This window comes from Panicum hallii, chromosome 4 (assembly GCF_002211085.1).
Source record: "Panicum hallii strain FIL2 chromosome 4, PHallii_v3.1, whole genome shotgun sequence".
Lineage (NCBI taxonomy): Eukaryota > Viridiplantae > Streptophyta > Magnoliopsida > Poales > Poaceae > Panicum > Panicum hallii.
The window spans coordinates 45,493,423-45,513,888 of NC_038045.1; the positions used below are offsets into that span (position 1 = coordinate 45,493,423).

Consider the following 20,466-nt stretch of genomic DNA (forward strand, 5'->3'; position numbering starts at 1 on the left):
CCGGATACTCTTAGCCTTTGCTGCTCATCATGACTTCAAGTTATACCAAATGGATGTCAAAAGTGCATTTCTCAATGGTCCAATTCAAGAATTGGTATATGTGAGGCAGCCACCAGGATTTGAAGATCCCAAGTTCCCCGACCACGTCTTCAAGCTCCATAAGGCGCTCTATGGGCTTAAGCAAGCTCCAAGAGCATGGTATGAATGCCTTAAGGATTTCTTACTCAAACAAGGCTTTGAAATAGGCAAAGCCGATTCTACACTCTTTACACATAAAGTTGGTAATGATTTATTTGTGTGCCAAATATATGTCGATGACATAATATTTGGTAGTACTAATCATGTGTATGTTGAAGAGTTTAGTAGGACCATGACAAAGAGATTTGAGATGTCCATGATGGGTGAACTCAAATTCTTCCTTGGATTTCAAATCAAGCAAATGAAGGAAGGGACATTCATATGCCAAACCAAGTACACCCAAGATATGTTAAAGAAATTTGACATGGTGAATGCAAAGCCAATCAAAACTCCCATGCCAAGCAATGGACATCTTGATCTTGATGAAGAAGGAGCACCCGTGGAGACCAAGGTATATCGTTCCATGATAGGTTCTCTACTTTATCTTTGTGCATCTAGGCCCGATATTATGCTTAGTGTGTGCATGTGTGCTAGATTTCAAGCTAACCCGAAAGAGTGTCATTTAATGGCCGTTAAGAGAATCTTGAGATATTTAGTGCACACTCCTAACCTTGGCTTGTGGTATCCCAAGGGCTCCAAGTTCAATCTACTTGGGTATTCGGATTCCGATTACGCCGGTTGCAAAGTAGATAGAAAAAGCACTTCGGGGACTTGTCAATTCCTTGGACGGTCCTTAGTGTCTTGGAGCTCTAAGAAGCAAAATTGTGTAGCCCTTTCCACTGCCGAGGCCGAGTATGTTGCAGCCGGTGCATGCTGTGCTCAACTACTTTGGATGAGGCAAACCTTAAAGGATTTCGGATGTCAATACTCAAAAATCCCACTCTTGTGTGACAATGAAAGTGCTATCAAACTTGCAAACAATCCTGTAGCACACTCTCGTACCAAACACATTGACATCCGTCATCACTTCTTGAGAGACCACGAACTTAAAGGAGATATCGAAATTCGCCATGTGAGCACCGAAAAACAACTAGCCGATATCTTCACTAAACCTCTTGATGAGTCAAGGTTTTGTGCTTTGCGCAGTGAGCTAAATATACTTGATTCTCGTAACGTGGTTTGAACTCCTGCACACCTTTTGAGTGATCAACTAGCATGTGTAGGAAAAGAATTTTAAAATAAAACATCATATTGGGTTTCAAAACTAATTGCAAAACTAGCTCCAAAGTTTCTGACCATAGCTCGTATTGATTATTTGTTTCTGGTCATGAAATTTGGAAAATATAGGTCCATATCTAAGATAGGAAGAGTCACCTAGATGGTAGCTAAAACTGGTCACACTGGGCAGGTGCGGCAGTGCCGCTCCTAGTGCGGCAGTGCCGCACTTACGGTTTTCTATTAAAAATTTACCCGTGACTTATTCTCTCTGTGGGGGCCCGTTTTTATTCTTTCCTATCTACTCTGGCCCCGCAGTAACTCTTCCTCTCTCTCTCTCTTCTCCCCGTCGCCCGTGACCGTGCGCTCTCTCTCCCTCTCGCGCGCACACGGGGTGACGGCCGCCGCGCGCCCTGCCACAGCAGTGCTGCGCCGCCCCTGGGTGTCCTCCTGCTCGACAGCACCCAAGGGCTAGGGTTCCTGGCCGGACCCCTTCTCTCCTTTCCTCTCCATTCCACGCGGGCAGTCAAGGTAAAACCCTAACCAAATCTGTTTGTGTCCGATCTGTGCAATGTGATGTTCCTGCTCTCGGATTTCTGTTTCTAGATGCAATGTAGGGTATTTAGAATTGATTTTGATGGTTTAAATTGAATCAATTTGGTGTTCCATGATTTGGAAGAAAAAGGGGGAGGGCGGCAGTGCTGCCCAAGGCAGAACATCAATGTTCTGTGTTGATTCAAACAGCAATTTACCCCTCTTTCATCCACGTCATTGATAACCAAATAGATTGGATTTACTCTTTACAAAGTCAAGTCTTTATTTCTCATGTTTATTCTCTCAAATTCGTGAGCAAACATCATAACTTTTAGACTGTGATTCAGAAATTTTGGTAAAGAAAAGATGGAACTTGGAGATGATCAGAGAGGCAAGAGAAAGCCAATTAGAAAGCAGCTTGCTCGCAGAGGCAGGGGGAGGGGATCCAGCAGCAGTGCAGCCCCTCGAGAGTCAGTTGACAGAGAGACTCACAGGCAGGACATGCATCAGGAGGAGTTGCAGCAGCAGATTGGGTACACCATCCCTACTGAAGGTGATCAAGGCACTCCTCTTCACCTTGCAAATGCTAACATTGGATACATGGTCTTAAGAACAGAAGAATTTAACCTCACAGCTCCAAAGAATGCAGCAAATCACCGTTTTGAAAGCTATTACAGAAAATTCAAGGAAGTGGCAGATGCTAGAGAGATCAATACTTACACAAATCCAAAGAGTCTAGTTGTTGACCATAGATTTTGGGATGGGTTCCATTCCAACTTCTATGCTTCTGTCATCTTCGACTGTAAGAAGAGTAAGATTTGCAAGATGCACTATATTGACTGGGCAGCTATGAGAGATAAAAATGAGCCCGAGTTCAATGCTGCAATTGACACTTGTGAGAAATATGAGTTGACTAACATCATGGGTTTCAGGTATAATTGGAATGTGGAAATCCTTGCTCAGTTTCATTCCACATACTTTTGGAACAGAGATTCAGATGAGATCCACTGGATGACTGATGGTAGACACTACCGTGTTAGCTTTATCACTTTCTGTCAGATTCTTGGTTTTGGGCAGATGCACAGAACTTACTACAGGATTCACCAGGATAATCCTTTCAGGGTCAGTGACATTAGCCATTGTTGGAGAGACCCCAGCCAGGCAGATGGCAAGAGGAGTGGTCTGAAAAGCTACTATTATGTCATGAACAACCTTCTGAGGAACACCATTGATCCTAAGGATGGAGCAGCTTCAGATATTTGTGGTTTTGTGAGGAACTTGCTTGCTCGTTTTCCTGATGGTGAGAAATTCAATGTTGGTAGGTTCATTTGGGTGCAGCTAGCTTATGCTATGGATGATGCTAGGAGGAGTCTGCCCTATGCTCCCTATCTTATGTTCATGATTGAGAGGGTCTCTGGTTATATATTTCCTAAGGATGGTTTCCACACCGTCTATAATATTGAGAAGACCCAGTCTTATGCAGCAGCCACAGAGACAGTTGGTGGCACCTCCAGGGGTCGTGAGGACATTCCCGAGAGTTCTCACTCTAGGTCTCGCTCTAGGAGCAGTGGCAGAGGACTGAGTAGCACAGTCAAAGCCTGGATGAGAGCTATCTTTGGACATTGCTCTTATGCTTCTCAGACAGCCTATGACACAAGGATGGAGCTCAGAGAGTCACTCCAAAGGACCAGAGAGCGTGCTGGGCTTGCACCATTTCCACCTGCTCCTGTCCCACCTCAGTTTGAGTTGCCTGATCTTTCTGGGACAGAGCAGAGCAGTGACTCAGGACAGCATTCCAGTGATGATGATGATGAGTGATTCCTCTATCTTCTCTTCTCTTTTTGGTACTTGATGCCAAAGGGGGAGAAAATTAGAGGGGTCAAACTTTTGATGTCGTGTCCCTGCTGCAGCTGCGCTTCATGTCATAACCGATGAGAGTAGATGTTAGGTTGTGAGTTTGAGAGTCGATCAAAACTCTATTTGTATAATATTGCTACCTATTTGACTCCATCTATATCGGTTTATGTGCTGTAATGTACTTCATATATGCTAGGGATATTATCTCTCATATATGTCTTGCTGAGAAATCTTTCTTGTTGATCTGACTGATGCATATGAGTGCGGCAGTGCTGCACCTGTGTGCAGCAGTGCTGCACCCCATTGCAACAGGCAGATCCTATTATGCTCTGAACTGTCACATGCATCACGTATTGTTATTTTGACACAGTGTTCAGCACCCCACAGCAGGCATGGATGTAGGGGGAGGCCCCAAATCACATCTAAATATATGAACTTTGACCTTTATGTCAAAATTGGAATTCAAATCCAACTCATATATTTAGGGGGAGGCTCCTACATCCATTTCTCAAAAATTCTCAGTTATAATTTATATCTTTTGTAAGCTCTAATTGGGTTGTCATCAATCACCAAAAAGGGGGAGATTGTAAGTGCAATCAAGCTCTTTGTGGGTTTTGGTGTTGATGACCACCTAATTAGGGAACTAATGAGATTCATCGAGATGACATGCAGGATATTTAAAAAGGAGGATGATGTACAGGTTGGAGGATCCCCCAAATTGATATGATGGCTATCTTGACTCATGAAGGCTTAATTTATTTTATATTTTGAATATTGAGTTTAAGGAAAGCCGTACTATAAAGAGGGATCCAAGAACTACTGTCCAATTGTTGAACCAAATGCTCAAATTCTGAAAACCACATCCTCATACTCAACCAAAACAGCCAGCAAAATTTCACATTCAGCAGAGTTGTTTTGATGGGTGCGGCAGTGCCGCGCCTTGGTGCGGCAGTGCTGCACTTAATGTACCGCTGGGACCAGAGGGGTATAAATTCCCCAACGGTTACAGACCTCCCAACAGTGCTTCCCAACGTTCATATTCGCAGAAGACAGAACCAGAGCTCTTCTCTCTCTCCTCCATTGCTCCCAACTCTTCCCCCAAGCGGATCTCCACATCCCACCACCAAATCTTGAGGGAAAAGGCAGCAAACTTCGATTGGAGAGCAGATCTACTGTTTCCCCCACTCAAAAGAGCATTTGGTTCACGTTTGGCCGGCGGATCTAGGCTCTGTTACTCTTGGAGTTCGCTCCTAGCCGGCTAGTGGTCGCCCTCGAGCTTGCCCCTTCGTGTGGCAGCCTTGGGAGGTCTGTAACATTCTCTTGCAGCTAGTAAAATCACCCCTCATCTCAAGAGTTCACCCTCTTGACTTGAGAACGAGGAAGGGCCGACCTTTGTGGTGAAGCCCAAGCCTTTTGTGGCAGCCTCAACAACGTGGACTTAGGCCAGCCTTTGTGGCGACGCCGAACCACGGGATAAATCCTTGTCTTGCGTGCTGATTTACTTTATTGGTTAGTTTTGTTCTTGTTCAAGGTTTGAGGCCGATCTATTTATCTACTGCGGTGTTCCCTGTTCTAGTTCCATATATGTGTTGCTGACACCTGCAGGAAGCCTAGGAATTAACTCGATCTACTTTTGTTTCAGCAGTTTTTGAATTCTGTAATTTGTGTTCTGCCTGAGCACGGCAGTGCCACACTCGGCACGGCAGTGCCGCACTCTCCTCTAACAAGAATTTGGAGTTGAGTTTTTGCAGGCCTATTCACCCCCCCCCCCTCTAGGCCTCTTTACTGGTCCAGTGATCCTACACCACAGCCTCACAACCACAAGATGAACATAAGTAAATAGAAGTAGCGTACATCAACATAGTTCATCACAAATGACAAGCCAAATCCACGCAAGATATAAAACATAAGTCCATCCAATAGAGTTCAACGCAAATTAAAATATTAGTGGCAAGCGGAAGCAAAAGCGAATGAGTTCCATGAGAAATCCATAAGCTCCCCCTAGATCAAAGCACTCCAAAACTCCTTCTCCCCCTTTGGCATCAATTTCCAAAAGGATCAATCTATCAGCGGCGGAGGAGGAGGCGGTGGATAGAACGGCTGGTGCAGGTAGAACTCTGGAGGCGGCACTGGAGCCGGGAACACTGAGTAGAAGTGGTCAGAAAACCCAGTGAAGGCTGTGCTGAAGGTGTCAAAGCGCTGCTCTAAATGCTGCTGCCTATGCTCGAGCTGCTCAAACTGCTCAGACGAAGGCAAATCCTCAAAACGGGAGTCAAGAACTGCAATATCTGAGTGTAAACTCTCCTGAACACCCTGCATCTGAGCCATCATGGGCTGGAACATCTGCTGCTGCATATTCTGGAAGTTGAGATCCATCTAACTCTGCATCTGACTAGTCAACCCGGCAATCTGAGAGGAGAGATTTTCCTGCATGGATGTAAAATACGGATCAAAATAGCCAGCTGGAGGAGCCTACTGCTGCTGTACGGGAGGGGGTGGTGGTGGCATGCCATGCTGAGCTGCAGCTGCTCCTATGTGAGCATCATCGTCACTATCGTCATCACCACCATGCCCCTGTGCTTCAGCATCTCCAGGGAAAGGAGTCAACGGCCTCATAAGAAAAGCATGATCATTCTTGAAGGGCCTAAAAGGAGTATGCTTGCACTCACATATGCCTCTGAAAGAGGTCGTTGCCTTGATGATGGACATAATGTATGGAGCAAAGTATAAGTTCATCTCCATATTGAGCTTTAAATCTGCAAGCTGATCCATAATGAGAGCAATGACATCAATTCGATTCCCATTCATGATATGAGAGATCACATTCCAATAGAGCTCTCTAACCTTGTCCTTATTTCCACTCTTAGGCATGAATGTGACTCTTGCAATTTTATTGATCACTGCAGGATGATGCCTCATACCCTGAGTTCCCCCAAAGCTTCTGGCTATACCAAGATGTGCAGGCTCATAGTACATGGGGTAGTCATTCTCATCTAGAGGATTTTCCAAGACTACATTCATGCTTTGCTCACTAGTGATGAAATCATAGTCCAACTGATTAGCTGCAGCAAACTGAGCAAATGTGGCAAAATATGTTCTTTTCCCAGTGGACCATCTAAATATGCCAGCTACCATATCAATCTTTAGAGTGGCATAGAACTGGCGTATGACTGTTTCATTCCAATCACATCTATGTTGCAGAAAATTTGCTAACCCCATTTCCTCAAATCTGTCCACTAGATCAGTCATGACCGGATGTGATCTCATATACCCCAGGTCAATGGTTTGATGTTTGAACACAGTCTTCTTAACTAAATGACCGAAGTAAGCATTTTGTTGTACCTTGGTTCTGAAAAAAAGGATGTTGGTGTCAAAAGGCATGTCGAACTGATTCACCGCTCTAGCATTTGCATAGCTCTCAGCAGTCCACTGTCGGCTAGGAAGATCTAACCCCATCAAAACAGTAACATCATCTTCAAAATCCTCAAATTCCTCCTCTGAAGATTCATCACCAACACCACCAACTGAGGATGCTGCAGCCATCTCACTAGGATTAGGATCATAGTCCGAGTCATCGGAGTTATCACCGTCTCTTTGCCTTTTTGATGTCCCAGCCTTCTTGATTTTTGATGTGAATGTCTTGGGAATTTTCCGAGGTGGCCTGAGATCAAGAATTGACCATAAGAACAATGACAAAAGTAAGAGATCCAATCCATAATCATATAAGTCAATTCTGAATCTTGCTGAAAGAATTTGCCACTGGCGGACCGTCCGCGTGACACTAGCGGACCGTCCGCTTGCAGAAGCGGACCGTCTCCCTACTGACGGCGGACCGTCCGCGACTCATCTGTTCAGCGCATGAACACAGCAGTCGCCCCAACATGTGATTCATCCACAATATGAGTTTAGATTCAAATCCACCAACCGAATCAAAACTACACCATCTCCTCATCACTAGGAACAAAGTGCCCCAACTATTTGCAAGAATCCATGGTCCAAAAATAGATCGGAGCAACTAACCCTAACTCTTTCCAATGAAGAACCCAAGAACAAGATTTAGAGATTCGTCGAAATACCGAGAGGACATGATGAAGAATCTCGATAATAGTCCGGGGATGTGCTCGGACTGTCCGCGAATCACGCCAAAAATCCTTGACCTTGAAGTCTTCCCCACGTGCTTGATAGAGAAAGAGAGAGAGCTTTTGGAGAGAATGTCTCGGGTTGGTGAGAGGAGATAAAGAGACATCCTAATATAAGCCAAGTCTGGTCGGCCCCATCTTTCTGTCCAGTGGCGGACCGTCCACGACATACAGGCGGATCGTCCGCGTTGAAATCAACTCTGCAGAGCCTGTGGTGATCAAACCTGATGATCGGCGGACCGTCCGCCCCTCACCCGCAGACCGTCCGCTTCTTAACACTACGGACCAAAATAACTTTGAAGTCCCTCTGGTGATCAGTTCTCATGACCCGCGGACGGTCCGCCTCTTGCTCGCGGACCGTCCGCTTCAAAACTTCTGCGGCCCAAAATAAGTTGCAGTGCCTCTAGTGAACAACTCTCATGACCGGCGGACCGTCCGCCTCTTACCCGCGGACCGTCCGCTGTACCAAATATCAATCTGTTCAGATTCTTGCCAATTTTCACAATTCCAACTTCAATATGGGATCATTGCTCATATAAAAATCTAAAAATCTCAAATCTTGCACGAAAACCTTCCAAACTCTCATATGAGCAAGTTATATCAAAAATTCAAAAATAAATCGAGTGAAATCATGAAAAGTCATAAACGGCTCAAAAATCCCTCAAAAATTCAGAAAAATGAAACAAAGAAAAACATGGAGGAACCATATGCCACATGTGCTAGTTTTCAAGCCACATTTGAGAAGTCAATGATGTTCAACTCATTTCTCAATTTGCAAAAACGAGATTCATCCAAGGGCTTAGTAAATATGTCGGCTAATTGATCATCCGTGCCAATACCATCAATCTTGATATCACCCTTGTTCACATGATCTCTAAGAAAATGATGGCGGATATCAATATGCTTGGTTCTTGAATGTTGAACCGGATTAGTAGCAATCTTCACGGCACTTTCATTATCACACAACAAGAGGATTTCATCAAATTTCACACCATAGTCAAGAAGAGTTTGCTTCATCCACAACAATTGTGCACAACAACTTCCGGCCGAAATATATTCCGCTTCCGCGGTTGAGAGAGCCACGGAGTTTTGTTTCTTTGAAGACCAAGAGACAAGAGACCTTCCAAGAAATTGACAACCACCGGAAGTGCTCTTCCTCTCAACCTTGCACCCCGCATAATCGGAATCCGAGAATCCAACCAAATTAAAGTGAGCACCCTTGGGATACCATAAACCAATATTAGGAGTGTATTTCAAGTATCTCAAAATCCTTTTGACGGCGGTCAAATGACATTCTCTAGGTGCGGCTTGAAATCGTGCACACATGCAAACACTAAACATGATATCGGGCCTAGATGCGGTCAAATAGAGCAAACTACCAATCATAGAACGGTAAATCTTTTGATCAACCGGATTACCTCCCTCATCTAGGTCGAGATGTCCATTTGTGGCCATAGGAGTCTTGATTGGTTTTGCATCTTCCATACCAAATTTCTTCAAGATATCCTTCACATATTTTGATTGACACACAAAGGTGCCTTCCTTGAGTTGCTTGATTTGAAGTCCAAGAAAGAAACTCAATTCACCGATCATGGACATCTCAAATTCCCTAGACATCATTTCACCAAATTCTTCACAAAAACTTGGGTTAGTTGAACCAAAGATAATGTCATCAACATAAATTTGACAAACAAACAAATCCTTACCAATGGTTTTAGTGAACAAGGTAGTATCAACCTTACCAATTTTGAATCTCTTGGAAATAAGAAAGTCTCTCAATCTTTCGTACCAAGCTCGTGGAGCTTGCTTCAAACCATAAAGAGCTTTAGAGAGCTTATATACATGATTTGGTTTCCTGGGATCTTCAAAACCGGGAGGTTGCTCAACAAAAACAAGTTCACTAATCTTACCATTTAAGAAAGCACTTTTCACATCCATTTGAAAAAGTTTTATGTTGTGAGAGCAAGCATAAGTTAATAAGATTCTAATAGCTTCTAGTCTAGCAACGGGGGCAAAAGTTTCACCGAAATCCAAACCTTCTACTTGAGTGAAGCCTTGAGCCACCAATCTTGCTTTGTTTCTCACAACCATTCCATCTTCATTTTGCTTGTTTTTAAAAACCCATTTAGTGCCAATAACATTATAATTTCTAGGCCTCTCAACTAGGTTCCAAACTTGATTCCGGGTGAAATTATTCAATTCTTTATGCATAGCATTCACCCAATCCGGATCTCTCAATGCATCATCTACACGGTTAGGTTCAAGAAAAGATACAAAAGAGTAATGTTCACAAAATGAAGCAATGCGAGATCGAGTTTGGACACCCTTACTAATATCACCCATGATTTGATCCACGGGGTGATCCTTTGCAAGAATATGATGAGTTCTTTGAAGAGCGATGTGTTCTTGAGTTGATGGAGAAGGTGTACTTGATGAACCAACTTGATCTTGTACTTGAGAATCATCGTTACTAGAATCTTGTACTATTTGTTGTGCTTGATTATTTGAAGTAGAGGTTGAAGGATTAACTCTAATAGAGATAGAATTACCATCATCATTTTCATCTTTTTCTCTTGGACTAACATCACCAATTAACATATTTTTCATTGCATTTTTTAAACCATCACTTCTCACATCATCAAGATTTTCTTGGTCATTATGAGACCCATTTGTTTCATCAAATTCAACATCATATGCTTCTTCAACAATACCATGTGTTTTGTTGTAGACCCGATAAGCCTTGCTACAAGATGAATACCCGAGAAGAAAACTCTCATCACATTTGCTTTGGAACTTTGACAACCGAGTTCCCTTCTTGAGAATATAGTATTTGCAACCAAACACTCTAAAATATGATATATTTGGTTTCCTTCCAATGAGCAACTCATACGGGATCTTGTTATGAAATCTATGGCAATACAATATATTTGACGCATGACAAGCCGTGTTGATTGCTTCGGCCCAAAAGCTATCGGAAACATTGTACTCGGAGAGCATTGATCTTGTCATATCAATCAAGGTTCTATTTTTCCGCTCAACAAGACCATTTTATTCCGGAGTGTACTTGGTTGAAAATTCATATTTGATTCCTTTCTCATCACACCATTCTTCAACTCTTGTGTTTTTAAATTCACTTCCGTTGTCACTCCTCACTTTTTTCACCTTGAGTTCAAATTCATTTTCGGCCCTTGTCAAGAATTTTTTGAATATGTCATAAGTATCGGCTTTGTCATGAAGAAAGAAAATCCAAGTATACCTTGAGTAATCATCCACTACCACAAGACAATAGCAATTTCCACCAATACTTCTATAAGTAGTAGGACCAAATAAATCAATATGCAATAATTCCAATGGTCTCTCGGTTGACATGACACTCTTAGTTGGATGAGCATTTGCAACTTACTTCCCGGCTTGACATGCACTACATAACTTATCTTTCTCAAACTTCACATTCTTCAAGCCAACTACTAAATCATGCTTTATAAGACGGTTGAGTTGTTTCATGCCAATATGACCAAGTCTTTTATGCCATAACCAACCTAAAGATGATTGAGTGAACAAACATGTAGACAAGTTGCCTCTTTAGTGGCAAAATCCACAAGATATACATCCTCATATCTAAATCCCGTAAAGATGTGATTTTTTTCATCCAAGCTAGTCAGTACAACATCATCTTTAGTGAAACTACACTTATATCCAAAATCACAAAGTTGAGTGACCGTTAAGAGATTAAACTTGAGAGAATCAACCAACAAAACTTTTGAAAGAGAATGATCACTTGAGATTGAAATTGTACCAACTCCTTTGACTTTGCCTCGGCTATTGTCACCAAAGATAATATCACTATAGCCATCCATATTTTCATCTAGAGAGGAAAACATCATTGGATCTCCGGTCATGTGTTGAGTGCATCCACTATCAAGTACCCAATGTCTTCCTCCGGACTTGTAGTTTACCTACAACAAAGAGATAACCTTTTTAGGTATCCAAACTTTTTTGGGTCCTTCAACGTTAGCAACCAAGACTTTTGGTACCCAAATGGTATTCTTTTTAGCACCATCTATAGGTATTCCAACAAATTTTGCACTAACATTGCCATTTGAATTTCTCATAAGAATGTAACTTGAATCAAAGGATATAACTTTCATGTTGGTGCAATTCTTCTCAACATGACCAACCTTCTTGCATTTTTCACAATATGACTTACCACTACTCTTCACAAAGGTAGTTTTGGTTTGCACAAAAGCCTTCTTCCCTTTCTTAGGAATATATCCAAACCCTTGCTTGTTGAAGGTGAACTTTTGACTTGCCCAACAATGATTAAACATGGCTCTACTATCATAGCACTTTCTCAAATCATTAGTCAAGCAAGTAACCTCTTTCTTTAACAAATCATTTTCCATAATGAGAGATTCTTTGCAAGACGAGTCATCAATTTTGGTGCAAAAAGAGCTAGTAGAACTAGAACCACAAGGTTTATCATCGATTAAGTCACAACTCACACCAATGCTCAATGTTGCTTTTCCTTCATGATTAAGTAGGGCATTGTGAGCTTCCTCAAGCTTCTCATGAGTTTCTTTGAGATTCTCATGTGAAGTCTTTAACTCCTCATAGGAGTTTTGAAGAGAAGAAAACTTAAACTTCAATTCCTTTAACTTGGTCTTTTCTTTAGTCATGAATTCATCGGCATCATTGAGCATTTCAACAAGATCATCATATGAAAGTTCATCAAGTTCATCATTTTGTTGTACCTTTGCACCACCCTTTGCCATAAGAAAATGTGATGTGGAGAAGAGTGCTGGAGCCTCCTTGATGGCGATCCTGGCCACTCCCTTGGATGGCTTGTCATCATCATCATCATCATCATCATCATCATCGGAGCTTGCATCGGAATCCCACTCAACAAAATAAGCTTGACCATTCTTTTTCTTCTTGATGAACTTCTTCTTCTTCTTCTTTTCATTATTTTTCTTGTCCTTCTTGTTCTTGTCATCTTTCTTGTTTGGACAATTGACACTAATATGGCCCATTTCACCGCATTGGAAGCAAGTCTTGTCCATAAAAGGATTTTTTCTTGATGATTGATCTTTCTTGCCAAAGTTCTTCTTGTTCATCATTCTATTGAATCTCTTGACAAAGAGAGCCATCTTTCATCCGATTCTTCTTCTTGGCACTCACTTTCTTCTTCCTTTTTGCTATCTTGAGTTTTGAATGCCACACTTTTCTTTTTCATATCAATTTCTCCACCATGAGCTTCATCTTGAGATTTCTTGAACATGTCATGAGTGAGAACTTCTTCCAATATTTGTGTGGGAGTTGCGGTCTTCACATTTGACCTTACAAGTAAGGTCACAATTGTATCATATCTTTCCGGAAGGCATCTAAGAAACTTGTGGTTGAAATCCGCATCCGGTACCTCAAATCCAAGTCCCTTGAGGTCATTCACAATGTCATTTAGCCGGTTGAACATCTCGGCTATACTCTCATCCTTCTTCATGGTAAATTCACTAAAATTGCCCTTAAGCAAATATAACTTAGCCTCCTTCACACTTGATGTGCCCTCATAAATTTCCATGAGCTTTTCCCATATGTCATGTGCATTTGTGAGACCCTTGACTCTATTAAATTCGATCACACCAAGGGCACTAAAGAGCACATTGACCCCTTGATCATTTAGTATCTCATTTTCCTCTTCTAGGGGTGTCAAATTTTTTGAGTCCAAAATGATATATCCATCATTAACCACTCTCCATAGCTTTCTACTCATAGCTTTGATATGAGCCGACATTCTAGTCTTCCAATAATCATAATTGTTCCCATCAAAGAACGGTGGCTTCTCAACATGAATTCCATTATCACTAGTCATTGTTCTACTCCAAGATGGTTAAATCCGTAATTAATGGAGTACTTAGCTCTGATACCACTTGTAGGATCAAGAACACCGACTAGAGGGGGGTGAATAGGCGGTTTAAAACTAAAACCAACAACACTAGAGAAATTTAATTAGTAACAAAAGAAAGCCCTATGTCAAGCTACTACTATCTCTAGAAAGGTTTGCAACCTAGGGTGACAAAATATAATTCAAGCTTTAGTAAAGTAAATTGCTCGAAATAAAATAACAATTAAATTGAGCAAGAAAGATAACCAAGCTTGATACACAAATTTATCCCGTGGTGTCGATGACTTGCCGGTCACCCCTAATCCACGTTGAGGTGGATTCCAAGAATCAACCGCTCCTCTTATCAAGAACCTCTTGATCTTGAGCCGGCTAGAAACAAGAAACCGCTCCACACCTCGATTTCACTAGAGTTGCTCTTCACCACTCCGGCAAGGTGAGCACAAAACCTCTCACAAACGAAATCGGGGCTTCTCAACAATCTCCTTCAACAAGCTCCACGAAATCACCTTCTCCAAGCCGTCTAGGGAGCGGCAACTTCCAAGAGTAACAAGTCAATGATCCTTACTTGAAGATTCCCTAGTGCCACAAAGCTCAAACTCTTGATGCAATGCACTAGGAAGCACTCTCACTCTCAAAAATTGCAAATCCTTAACAAGTGTGAGAGAGAGAGGGATGTCTTAGCACTAGAGGGTCAAGAATGCAGTCCAAATGGCCAAGAGAGAGAGCCAAAGGCCGGGCATTGGGTATATATAGACATCCCATCAAAAACTAGCCGTTACAGTCTTTTCTGCGAGATCGCGGACCGTCCGGTTTCAAAAACCGGACCGTCCGCCATTATAAACCAGAGAGTCAGAGAGCATTAAATGCGTGTCAGAACTAACCGTTACAGCCCTAGCGGACCGTCCGCGCCCAAGCGGCGGACCATCCGCAGTTAGGAGTTCCACAACTCCAGAGACATGACAGTCTCTGGAACAGACCAGAAATTAGCCAGCGGACCGTCCGCCCCCAAGTAGCGGACCGTCCGCCGTTCATCCTAGAAGAACAGGCAGAGACAGCAATGTTTCTGGATCAAGTCATCAGAGAGCCTGCGGACCGTCCGCGCCCCAGCGGCGGACCGTCCGCGGACCAGACTATTTAGATAGACCAGAGAACACCCTTTATGGAACGAAGGTGAGTTAGAGTGGCGGACCGTCCGCCCAGGAGAGCCGGACCGTCCGCCAGCCACAAGATATTTCCACTAAGCCTTCTGAAACGGTAGCGGACCGTCCGCACCCAAGGGGCGGACCGTCCGCGCTTGAGCAGTCAGCACTCAAACATGTTCTTTTTGAAAACCCGACAAAGCGTAGTTAGCCCTCATGCATGCACTTAGATATTTTGAGCAAAATGGCACTAGAGACCCGTCAAGCACGAGTACATGACCCCTCTTGATAGTACGGCTATCTATCCAACAAATCCGGTCACTTATCATCCACTAAACACCTTGTGACCGGTAAAATTCAAAAGACCCTATTTTATACCTTTGCCTTGAGCCCAAAACTTTTCTCATAGTCTCTAAAAATCCACACGTTCACAAATAACTCTCATTCATCCGTGGATCAATCTATACTCATTTTCTCAAAAAGAATTGTTAATCCATAAACCGTTGTCATTAATTACCAAAACACGAATTAGGGGCCTAGATGCTTTCACAAGCCCCCAACCCTAGGCAGCGCAAGCAGCGCTGCAGCCAGGCTCGGCCGGCGGCTGAGGGCTAGCGTCCAAGGGCCGAGGCTTGGACCGCCAGCACCCGGTGCCAGACACCCGCGTGGCCGCACCCCCACCGCCCCGCGTCGCTCAAGGCCAAGCTCCGAAGTCTGGCTGCACGCCCACGTCGTGCAGGCAGTAGGGGTGCTGCCGCCGCGCCGTGCCGAGCAGCCAGCGAGCCAGAGGCGATGCCGCGATGGCCAACGGCCCGAGCGTAGGTAGCATCCTCTAACCCAGGCGAACAAGCCAGTGAAGTGAACCAAGGTGAGGATTGACAAATTTATCCGTATTTTGTGAAAATATGTCATTGGAATTTGTGATTACTTATGATTTGTAAAAAAATAGCAGCAATGTAGTGAGGAATTTTTTAGCTATGAATCTATACTTTAGGCTATCAAAAAATGACCTTTAAAATTTTTTTGAATACCCATACCCCAAATCCCCGAAAAGGATTTTCGCAACCGTTATGGACATTACCAGCAAAAAGGGGGACCAATTAGCTAATGCATACCGCAACAACAAAAAGATACATTTCAAATAAATAAAGAGTAACTTCAAATTCCCAAACTCTTTTTGATGTACACCGTCTGACCCTGAGCCACTATCTGCCAATATCATGGACCTGATTGTATTAAAAGAAAAGCATCGGATACGAGGGAAGATACTATGACCCAAGTTCCAAGATCCTGTATCAATATTGTCCAGATATAAAACATGAGCACAGCAAAATACCATCAGACATACCAAAAAGAGCTCACAAGATACACACAAAATTCACATTTTTATGAACCATGCATTTTTTTAAAAACCAGTCAGACAATATACCTGTAGAAAAAGCGAACATTCACACTTTTCATATCGAACTGCAGCTTCACAACAGCATCAATCAAACGTTCCATAACATAGTCAGCCCAGTAGTAAGTCCGTATTAAAGAAGGAACATCAAGCGCATTCCAGTAGTCAAGAGCAGCATAGTCATATTTGACTCCAGGTGCTAACAGAGTAGACATCACATAAACCATAAACGATACCCGAAAGGAATCCTCCTCATCCAAGCTCATACTCCAATCACAAGGCCTCTCAAGAACCTCCCGTGCAACTTTGATTGATCGATTTTCCTTACCATGAACACCAACATATCGATCCATTATCCTCGGGGGGAGTACCTTCCTCAAGTACCCTACGGCCACTGCTAGGTATCCTAAATACAACACCAATATGATCCTTAGTGAACTTGATACGTGTTCAGACATTAATAACTACATGCTTCGACATCTGATCAACCATACTCATCAACCGTACTGACAACCTTTTATTGATTTGCCTAAGATCAGGGGAAGTGAAGGAGACCATCAAACCCAATTGACCTAACTAATTGCTTCTTTTTATCATCAAACCTTGACATAACATCATATAAGTGCCTGAACACCTCGAAGAAACTACTCCAGAATTCCCTTTCGGCAAGGCCTGCCCGGGACTATCTGCCAGTGAGTTTGTCAAGCTAACCGATGAACAGCCCTACATATTTTCATAAAAGGTACCCAATAAGCAAGAGTACCAACATATGAATGTGTTGCGCAATGTATCTAAAAAATCATGGGGAATAAAAATCATATAGCACGGGGATTTCTAGTACTCTAGTAAAAAAAGGAAAAATGGAAAACCTCCTACAAAGCATCGGCTATGTCTATGGCGCTTACTAAAATCACCCCTCCCATTCCCGGACAAAACCCCTCCCTTAAGCACAAGCAACCAGATATCTACCTTACCTTGCCTGTCAATCCTGATTTGACTGAGGAGAAGCCATTACAGATGCGGCTCCGCCAGCGCTTCATGGACAGGGTGTGCCAAATTCAGGCCTCCTACCATCATCATCTATGGATGATCGGCTGCGTAGGGGTGCACAAATTGCATGGATTAGCAGCTCCTATTTTAACCCCTCGTCCAGTGGCGATTTTGCTTTCAGAGCTGCTCGTCGAACGGAAGAGGACGAAAGGGAAAGTGCAACCTGACTCTGACTCAAAGTAAGAGCCCCTTTGGTAGGGCTCCACAAACGACTCTAAAGCCGGATCCAGCAGGAGTCCTACCAAACGGGTGCAGCGCGAAGCGCTTCTGCACAGGCGCGGAAGCATCCGCAGAAGAAAGCTGGAGCCTTTTTTCCAGATGCTCAAGTAAAGCCGGCGGAGCCAAAAAACGTGGCTCCGCCTGCTCGAGCTCCGGCTCCAGCTCCGGCTCCGGCTCCGTCGGTGGAAGAAGTCCTCCCAAACGCATCCTAAACCTACCACACTGGGCCCTGCGGGTGGTCCAGCCCCTATGACCTGCCACGCCTCCCATTCAATGTGTCTTCAGAGGACAAATCAGATGAAACGAACCGCCTTATGTGTGAACACAAATTCTGGTCAAAAATGAGCTTAAATAGATCACTCAGTTTACCTTGTAGTCAGAACTGCACACGATCCACGTGGCAATCCAAGAGTGAATGTCCACGCGAAAACGAATGGCTAAAATGCAAGGAGTACGTACCGCTGCGCTGAACTAAATGTTTGGCACAACGGCGGTTCGCTTCGCCGCCATGGAAGAGGCAGTATGAGAACCGCGTCAGCCCACGAGCCACGGCCGTCGCGCCAATCACGCCGGCGAACACACCGTCGTTCTGGAAATGAAAGGCCCTGCGGGGACGTTCTGATGCACTCATGCGCATGCTGTAGGTCAGCTGGTCGGCCGCTCGGGCCGTCGACGCGGAACGCGCACCCGTGCCCGGAGAGCTCGGACCAGTACGGGTACGGCGTCCGGCAGAACGGGTCGGTGCCCGGGACGAGGCGGAACGTCGGCGAGGCCGTCGTGTCGAAGAGCTGGTGGCGCTGCGGGGAGTGCGGGTCGCACCCCTTGCACCGCATCCAGATCAGGGTGCTCGAGGAGTCGACGACTTTGAAGAGGTAGTCCTGGCGCCCGTTGCCGGTGCCGACGCCGACGACCAAGGCCGCCGGCAGGCGTAGCGGGGCGTACATCTCCGGGCTGCGTAGGGTGGTGGTGACGTTGCAGATGCAGGAAGCCGTCGCTGCCCCGGCGGACGGTGTGGTCTAGGCCCTCATGATCGGCGGCGGCCACCAGCTGGAGGCTAAAACCGGCCAGGCTAGCGTTGGCCGGCGTTATTGTGTGGTGAGCAATGGTGGCGACTGTGAGAAAGGGGTGTTGCATGAGTAGTGCGGTGACGATAGCATGACTGATAACGAGTTTCATCTCCATGTATATGGTATTGCTTGGATGCCAATGGCAGGACCACATACATGGTTAGAGAAGATATATAGAGGGAGGGAAGGGGGGGGGAGGGAGGGAGGGAGGGAGAGAGAGAGAGAGAGAGAGAGAGAGAGAGAGAGAGAGAGAGAGAGAGAGAGAGAGAGAGAGAGAGAGAGAGAGCTTAGGCCTCACGTTAGTTTATTTTCTAATTTCTATCTTGGAGATAGCATCTTGACGATGTTGTGCTGTGTACAAATGGGCTGCTGGAGCTATCTACTATAGCTACCGTCAAGAGATGGAGTTCTATCTTGAAGATAGGCTTAGGATGCGTTTCATTTAGCATGTAACCCTACAAATGCATCATACAATCTTGGAGAACAAAATACATGTACATTCAAGCATGCAACAAGTGAACCAAGAATCTAAACAAATAAATATGATGATTTAGGTGACGATTTTAAGTACTATCTAGAGAGAGAGAGCATTACTCCACGTTTAAACATAACATGCAAATCCATTAGATCGAGCATAGCAGACATGCTACAAATGCATAGTACATACAATTTGCTCTTCGAAGAGCAAACTACGAGTATATGCAGCAAGGAAGTGAACAGAAGGTATGGACATAAATAATGAGGCATTTATTCTTCCTCCCTCATGCAGAGGCAGAGCGTTTGGCCGTCTCCCCCGCGCTGCGGGCGTCTCCCTCCGGCCACGTCTAGACAAGTGTCCTGCACTGCGAGGTGGTCGGGTCCCACAACGCCGGGAGCAGGTACTTCCTCCCGCCCAGCCCGATGGCGTTGTAGCTCGCGCCGGTGGCCGGGTCCGTGAGCAGCTTCCCGGGGTAGCCGGGGTAGGCCCCGCTCCCGAAGATCCCGGCGCACGCCGTGGCGGCCTCCAGCCCGGCGCCGGCGTCCTCGCCCTGGTAGTACCCGTCCCCGTAGGGGTTGGTGACAGTGCCGGCGAGGAGCGCGGCGAGGCTGATGACCATGCCGTCGGCGCCGACGTCACCGTTGGGCGGCACGAGCGGCGGGGCCTGGGGCCCGTGCAGCGGCTGGTGGAACGGCCACGCGCACTGGCCGGGGCACTGCCGCGCGGGGTTCCCCGCCCACAGGTACGTGTACCGCGCCCGGCCGTGCGCGCCGCCGCGGTCGCGGCCGTGGATGCCGCACCGCGACACGCAGAAGGGAGCCACGGCGACGTCGGCGGCCGTTAGCACGGCCGTGACGGCGCCCCGGTGGTGCCCCGCGGCGCGCGCCAGCGCCGTCACGTTGCCCGGCGAGAGCGGGCCCCGGCCCAGCGACATGCGCTCGTCCAGGACCTGCCTGCCGAGCGCCACCCGCGAGCCGCCGCCGCGGTACAGCGAGGTGGTCCGCCACCACGACGCCACGGTCGGGGCGGCGACCGGGTGCCGGGGCGCGGCCGAGAGGGAGCGGACGAAGTCGGCCACGATCGCGCGCTGCGCCGGGGCGAAGCGGCCGTAGAAGAGCAGGTTGACGGTGAGGTTCCCCGTGAGCAGCGCGCCGCCGTGGTCCCGCAGGACAATCGGGTCCGGCTTCACCAGGAACAGCATGCGCGGGTTGAACGCCGCGCACCGCGGCGGCGCCGTGCTCAGCAGGACGATGGCGACGATGGAGATGATCTGCAGCGGCAGGAACGCCGGCTTCTTGAGCTCGCCCATGGCTTGCGCGAGGCGAGACGGTGGAGATGATCAATGAGGTGTTGATCGAGCTATGAGATTGCCGAAGACGAAGCTGGTGTTGT

The 20,466-nt window shown here is 45.6% G+C and overlaps 1 protein-coding gene across 1 annotated transcript; it reads right to left on the reverse strand.

The window, feature by feature from the left end:
• Positions 1-19,231: 19,231 nt before the first annotated feature.
• LOC112889405 (protein EXORDIUM-like 2) lies at positions 19,232-20,466 on the reverse strand. Its single transcript, XM_025956014.1, has one exon. The coding sequence runs from the start codon at positions 20,381-20,383 to the stop codon at positions 19,421-19,423; it is 963 nt and encodes a 320-aa protein (XP_025811799.1). The 5' UTR covers positions 20,384-20,466; the 3' UTR covers positions 19,232-19,420.